General features: G+C 58.2%; 1 protein-coding gene across 1 annotated transcript; it reads left to right on the forward strand.

Moving 5' to 3' along the window:
• Positions 1 to 1,106: 1,106 nt before the first annotated feature.
• On the forward strand, positions 1,107 to 5,212 carry LOC115308119 (elastin-like; the record flags this gene model as incomplete). Its single annotated transcript, XM_029965802.1, has 2 exons — positions 1,107 to 1,250; positions 5,054 to 5,212. Coding segments are annotated over exons 1-2 (303 nt in total), but the record flags the coding sequence as incomplete, so codon positions are not given.
• Between the last annotated feature and the right edge of the window lie 1,934 nt (positions 5,213 to 7,146).

Below are 7,146 nucleotides of genomic sequence, written 5' to 3' on the forward strand. Positions count from 1 at the left end.
ACTTGGGGGACACCCTGGGGACACTTTGGGGACATTTTGGGGACAGGGGACACTGCAGGGACACTTTGGGGACACTTGGGGGACACCCTGGGGACACTTTGGGGACATTTTGGGGACAGGGGACACTGCAGGGACACTTTGGGGACACTTGGGGGACACCCTGGGGACACTTTGGGGACATTTTGGGGACAGGGGACACTGCAGGGACACTTTGGGGACACTTGGGGGACACCCTGGGGACACTTTGGGGACATTTTGGGGACAGGGGACACTGCAGGGACACTTTGGGGACACTTGGGGGACACCCTGGGGACACTTTGGGGACATTTTGGGGACAGGGGACACTGCAGGGACACTTTGGGGACATTTTAGGGACACTTTGGGGACAGTTTGGGGACATTTTGGGGACAGGGGACACTGCAGGGACACTTTGGGGACACCTTGGGGACATTTTAGGGACGGGGGACACTTTGGGGACACCCGGGGGACATTTTAGGGACACTTGGGGGACACCCTGGGGACAGCCTGGAACTGTGGGACTGGTGGGATTGGTGGGAATGGTGGGAGTTGTGGGATTGGTGGGAATGGTGGGAGTTGTGGGATTGGTGGGAATGGTGGGACTGGAATGGTAGGAGTTGTGGGACTGGTGGGAATTATTGTGGGACTTATGGGAACTGTGGGAACTGTGGGAATGGTGGGAATTATTGTGGGACTTGTGGGAACTGTGGGAACTGTGGGAATGGTGGGAATTATTGTGGGACTTGTGGGAATTATTGTGGGAACTGTGGGACTGGTGGGACTGGTGGGAACTGTGGGAATTATTGTGGGAATGGTGGGACCTGGTGGGAGTTATGGGAATGGTGGGTATGGTGGGAATTGTGGGAATGGGAATGGTGGGAATTATTGTGGGACTTGTGGGAACTGTGGGAATGGTGGGACTGGTGGGAATTATGGTGGGACTTATGGGAACTGTGGGAATTATTGTGGGAACTGTGGGATTGGTGGGACAGGTGGGAATTGTGGGACTGGTGGGAACTATTGTGGGAGCTGTGGGAATTATTGTGGGAGCTGTGGGAATTATTGTGGGAGCTGTGGGAATTGTGGGAATGGTGGGAACTGTGGGAATTATTGTGGGAACTGTGGGACCTGTGGGAATGGTGGGAACTGTGGGAATGGTGGGAACTGTGGGAATGGTGGGAACTGTGGGAATGGTGGGAGTTGTGGGAATTATTGTGGGAGCTGTGGGACTGGTGGGAACTGTGGGACCTGTGGGAATGGTGGGAGCTGTGGGAATGATGGTGGGACCTGTGGGAATGGTGGGAGCTGTGGGAATGATGGTGGGAGCTGTGGGAATGATGGTGGGAGCTGTGGGAATTATTGTGGGAGCTGTGGGAATGATGGTGGGAGCTGTGGGAATGATGGTGGGAGCTGTGGGAATGATGGTGGGAGCTGTGGGAATTATTGTGGGAGCTGTGGGAATGATGGTGGGAGCTGTGGGAGCTGTGGGAATGGTGGGAGCTGTGGGAATGATGGTGGGAGCTGTGGGAATGATGGTGGGAGCTGTGGGAGCTGTGGGAATGGTGGGAGCTGTGGGAATGATGGTGGTCCCAGTGGCTCACGGGGGGGGTGTCTGGCTCGGGCCCGGCGCTGTCCATGAGGATGAGGCGCTTCAGGTCGTCCTCGATGGAGGATTTGGGGGCGCGGCGGGGGGAGCGAAGGTCCCGCAGGGAGGCCCGGAGCCGGGGCTGCCCAAACACGTTCACCTGCCTGGGAAAGGGGAAACAGGGAGTGGGGGATCCCAAATTACAGGGGGGACACCCCAATTCCCATAGGGATCCCCCAATCCTGAGGGAACCCCAAAACCCCAGGAGTGAAGTCCCGGAGACCGGGCTGCCAAACACATTTCACCTGCCTGGCAGGGGGGAAACAGGGAGTGGGGGATCCCAAAATCCAGGGGGGACACCCCAATTCCCATAGAGATCCCCCAATCCTGAGGGGAACCCCAAAAACCCCAGGAGTGAAGGTCCCGGAGCCGGGGCTGCCCAAACACGTTCACCTGCCTGGGAAAGGGGAAAGAGGGGTTGGGGGATCCCAAAATCCAGGGGGGACACCCCAATTCCCATAGGGATCCCCCAATCCTGAGGGGAACCCCAAAAACCCCAGGAGTGAAGGTCCCGGAGCCAGGGCTGCCCAAACACGTTCACCTGCCTGCAGGGGGGAAAAACAGGGAGTGGGGGATCCCAAAATCCAGGGGGGACACCCCAAATCCAGAGGGGAACCCCTAAGAAACCCCAAATCCAGAGGGAGCCCCAAAATCCAGAGGGGAACCCAAAAACCCCAGGAGTGAAGGTCCCGGAGATGGGGCTGCCCAAACACCTTCACCTGCCTGGGAGGGGGGAAACAGGGAGTGGGGGATCCCAAAATCCAGGGGGGATACCCCAAATCCATGGGAGAACCCCCAATCCAGAGGGGAACCCAAAAAAACCCCCAAATCCAGAGAAGAAAATAAAATCCTACAGGGATCCCTCAAGCCTCCCAAAATCCCCCTTTTTGGGGTCCTGCCCCACTTTTTGGGCTCCTCTGCCCTTTGACCCCCTTTTTTGGGGTCCTGCCCCCCTTTTTAGGGTCCTGACCCTTTAACTCCCTTTTTTAGGGTCCTGCCCCCCCTTTTTTGGGCTCCTGTGCCCTTTAACACCCTTTTTAGGGTCCTACCCCCCTTTTTTGGGCTCCTGAGCTCCTTTTTAGGGTCCTGTGCCCTTTAACCCCCTTTTTTTAGGGTCCTGCCCCCCCCTTTTCAGGACTCCTGACCCTTTAACACCCTTTTTAGGGTCCTGTGCCCTTTAACCCCCTTTTTAAGGGTCCTACCCCCCTTTTTCGGGTCCTCTGCCCTTTAACCCCCTTTTTTAGGGTCCTGCCCCCCTTTTTCAGGGTCCTGCCTTCCCTTTTTGGGCTCCTGTGCCCTTTGACCCCATTTTTTAGGGTCCTGCCCCCCCTTTTTTAGGGTCTTGACCCCCTTTTAGGGTTCTGACCCCCCCTTTTTTGGACTCCCGTGCCCTTTAACCCCTTTTTTAGGGTCTTGACCCCCTTTTTTAGGGTCCTGCCCCCCCTTTTTCAGGTTCCTGCCCCCCTTTTTCGGTTCCCATGCACTTTGCCCCCCTTTTTAGGGTCCTGCCCCCCTTTTTTAGGGTCCTGCCCCCCCTTTTTCAGGTTCCTGCCCCCCCTTTTTCGGTTCCCATGCCCTTTGCCCCCCTTTTTTAGGATCCTGCCCCCCCTTTTTCGGTTCCCATGCCCTTTGCCCCCATTTTTTAGGATCCTGCCCCCCTTTTTTGGCTCCCATGCCCTTTGCCCCCCTTTTTTGGGGTCCTGCCCCCCGTTTTGGGGGTGCCCCACTCACTTTTTGGGCTCGGGGGGCTCCTGGGGCCGTTTCCACGCCGGGGTGGTGGCTCTGCCCCTCCCGGGGCTCCTGGAGAAGAAGGATTTGGGGCCGGAGGTGGAAATTTGGGGGTGGTCGAGGGGGACGGGCCGGGGGTGAGTGCAGGAAAAGAGGGTATCAGCAGGGGGGGTTCCCAAAAAATGACACCTCCCACCCTCCCCAACACCCCAAGGGAGGGGTGGGGGGGTTTAGGAGGGGATTTGGGGGTTAGGGGGGATTTTGAGGGGATTTTAGGAGGGAATTTTGGATGTTTTGGGGAATTTGGGGGATTCAGGAAGGGAATTGGGCGATTTAGGGAGGGATATGGTGTTTGGGGGGATTAGGAGGGAATTTGGGGGATTAAGGAGGGAATTTGGGGTGTTTTAGGAGGGAATTTGGCGGGTGTTTTGGGGATTGGGGGGATTCAGGAGGGAATTTGGGGCGATTTAGGACGGGAATTCTGAGGGTGTTTGGGGAATTTGGCGGTGTTTGGAGGGGATTCGGAGGAATTTGGGGGATTCGGATCGGGAATGGGGGTGTTTTGGGGAATTTGGGGGGTCAAGGGGGCGATTTGGAGGGAATTTGGGGGGATTTCGGAGGGAATTGGGGAGTGTTTTTTAGGATTCGAGGGAATTGGGGGTGTTTGGGGGATTTGCGGAGGATTGGAGGGTGTTTTGGGGGGATTTGGGGATTTCAGAGGGACATTGGGGGGATTTCGGAGGGAATTGGGCGATTTAGGAGGGAATTGGGGTGTTTGGGGGGGATTTAGGACTGGAATTTGGGAGTTTGGGGGTCAAGGGGGATTTAGGAGGGCATTAGGTGTTTTGGGAGATTTTGGGGGTTCAAAGGGGGGATTTAGGAGGGAATATGGTGGGCTGTGGGGTCAAAGGGGGATAGGAGGGAAACTGGGGGTTTGGGTGGGTCAAAGGGGCGATTTAGGCAGAGAATTTAGGCGTGTTTTGGAATTTGGGGGGATCAGTGAGGGAATGGGAGCGATTTAGGAGGAATTGGGGGTGTTTTGGTCGGCGGGGTTCTCGGAGGGAATTTGGCGGGGATTTCGGAGGGTAATTGGGGGGATTTCGGAGGGAATTGGGGGTGTTTTGGGCAATCTGGGGGTTCAAAGAGGGGATCAGGACAAACACGAGGGTCACGACGCCCACCTGGCCTTGCAGGCGGGGTCGGGAGCGGCGCCGGCATTCCCGGTTTTCTGCCGGGAGCAGCTTTTCCCGGCGGAGGAGCCGGGAGGAGGAGGAGGAGGAGGAGGAGGAGAGTGAGGAGGCGGACGGCTCCGCCGGGAATCGGCCCCTCCGAAGCTTGGTGCGGATTTGGGATCCTGTCCCGGGAGGGGCGGTTTGGGGGAGGGCGTCAGCCGCTGTCGCCGAGAGCCCCCCCTGGCCCCGGGCTCGGGGTCGGCGGTCACAAGCCGGGGCCGGGCTCGGGGGGGTCGAACCAATTCGCTCGTCGCTGGAGGCGGTGCTGGACAGGGGTGGTGGTGCTTGAATGGCTGGAACGGCGGCTCTTTCCCGCCTGGACAACCGGGCAGGCATATGGGGGGGAGGCGGATGAGCCCCGGACAGCGAGGCTCGGAATTCCTGGGGTCCGGGAATCCCTGGGGATTCTGCGAATCCCTGGGGCTTTTAGTCCCCTGTGGTTTCCCTTGGGGCTCCAAAAATCCCTTGGGGAGGCCAAATCCCTGGGGATCCTGGAATTCCTGGTACTCCCAGGATCCCTGGTGGTCCTGGAATCCCTGGGGGTCCTGGAATTCCTGGGGGTCCCGGAATCCCTGGGGATTCTGGAATCCCTGGGGCTTTTAGAATCCCCTGGTGGTTCCCTGGGGCTCCCAAAATCCCTGGGGGTCCCAAAATCCCTGGGGATCCTGGAATTCCTGGTACTCCCAGGATCCCTGGTGGTCCTGGAATCCCTGGGGGTCCTGGAATCCCTGGGGGTCCTGGAATCCCTGGTGCTTTTAGAATCCCCTGGTGGTTCCCTGGGGCTCCCGGAATCCCTGGTGCCCCCAAAATCCCTGGTGGTCCTGGGATCCCTGGTGCTCCCAAAATCCCTGGTGGTCCCAGGATCCCTGCTGTTCCCAGGATCCCTGGTGCTCCCAAAATCCCTGGTGCTTTTGGAATCCTGGGATCCCTGATGTTCCCAAAATTCCTGGTGGTCCTGGAATTCCTGGGGCTCCCAGGATCCCTGGTGTTACCAAAATTCCTGGTGGTCCTGGAATCCCTGGGGACCCTGAAATTCCTGGGGCTCCCAAAATCCCTGGGGACTCTGGAATTCCTGAGGGTCCTGGAATCCCTGGGGACCCTGGAATCCCTGGGGATTCTGGAATCCCTGGGGCTCCCAGGATCCCTGGTGCTCCCCAAATCCCTGCTGTTCCCAGAATCCCTGTTGTTCCCGGGATCCCTGGTGCTCCCAAACTCCCTGGTGCTTTTGGAATCTCTTGGTGGTCCCAGAATCCCTGGTGTTCCCAGAATCCCTGCTGTTCCCAAAATCCCTGCTGTTCCCAAAATCCCTGCTGTTCCCAGGACCCCTGGTGTTCCCAAAATCCCTGGTGGTCCCAGGATCCTTGGTGCTCCCAAAATCCCTGGTGCTTTTGGAATCTCTTGGTGGTCCCAGAATCCCTGGTGATCCCAAAATCCCTGCTGCTCCCAAAATCCCTGCTGTTCCCAGATTCCCTGCTGTTCCCAGATTCCCTGCTGTTCCCAGATTCCCTGCTGCTCCCAGATTTCCTGCTGTTCCCAAAATCCCTGCTGTTCCCAGATTCCCTGCTGTTCCCAGATTCCCTGCTGCTCCCAGATTTCCTGCTGTTCCCCAAATCCCTGCTGTTCCCAGATTCCCTGCTGTTCCCCAAATCCCTGCTGTTCCCAGATTTCCTGCTGTTCCCAAAATCCCTGCTGTTCCCAGATTCCCTGCTGTTCCCCAAATCCCTGCTGTTCCCAAAATCCCTGCTGCTCCCAGAATCCCTGCTGTTCCCAGATTCCCTGCTGCTCCCAGATTCCCTGCTGCTCCCAGAATCCCTGCTGTTCCCCAAATCCCTGCTGTTCCCAAGATTTCCTGCTGTTCCCAGGACCCCTGCTGCTCCCAGAATCCCTGCTGTTCCCAGACTCCCTGCTGCTCCCAGATTTCCTGCTGCTCCCAGAATTCCCTGCTGCTCCCAAAATCCCTGCTGTTCCCAAAATCCCTGCTGTTCCCAGATTCCCTGCTGTTCCCAAAATCCCTGCTGTTCCCAGATTCCCTGCTGTTCCCAGATTTCCTGCTGCTCCCAGAATCCCTGCTGCTCCCAAAATCCCTGCTGTTCCCAAAATCCCTGCTGCTCCCAGAATTCCCTGCTGTTCCCAAAATCCCTGCTGTTCCTAAAATCCCTGCTGTTCCCAAAATCCCTGCTGCTCCCAGAATTCCTGCTGCTCCCAGAATTCCCTGCTGCTCCCAAAATCCCTGCTGTTCCCAGACTCCCTGCTGTTCCCCGCTGACCTTGGAATGCCTGTTTGGGGAATCCTTCCCGCCGGGCTCCTGCCGGCCCGGGCGCTTCCCGCCGGGCAGCCGGGGCTGTGCCGGGACGTGCCAGAGGGGCTCTGCAATTCCGGAGGTGCCACGTCACCGGGATAACCCCGGACCCGGGGGGGGCCATCCCGGGCCATCCCGACATTCCGTACCCGCCTTGTGGCGCTCCATGGTGCCCTCGTGGCTGCTGACCCCGCCGGACGACGAGTCGTCGTGGCTCGAGTGGC

The sequence above is a fragment of the Manacus vitellinus genome, unplaced genomic scaffold, assembly GCF_001715985.3.
Source record: "Manacus vitellinus isolate BGI_N305 unplaced genomic scaffold, ASM171598v3 ctg7180002429765_pilon, whole genome shotgun sequence".
In the NCBI taxonomy this organism is placed as follows: domain Eukaryota; kingdom Metazoa; phylum Chordata; class Aves; order Passeriformes; family Pipridae; genus Manacus; species Manacus vitellinus.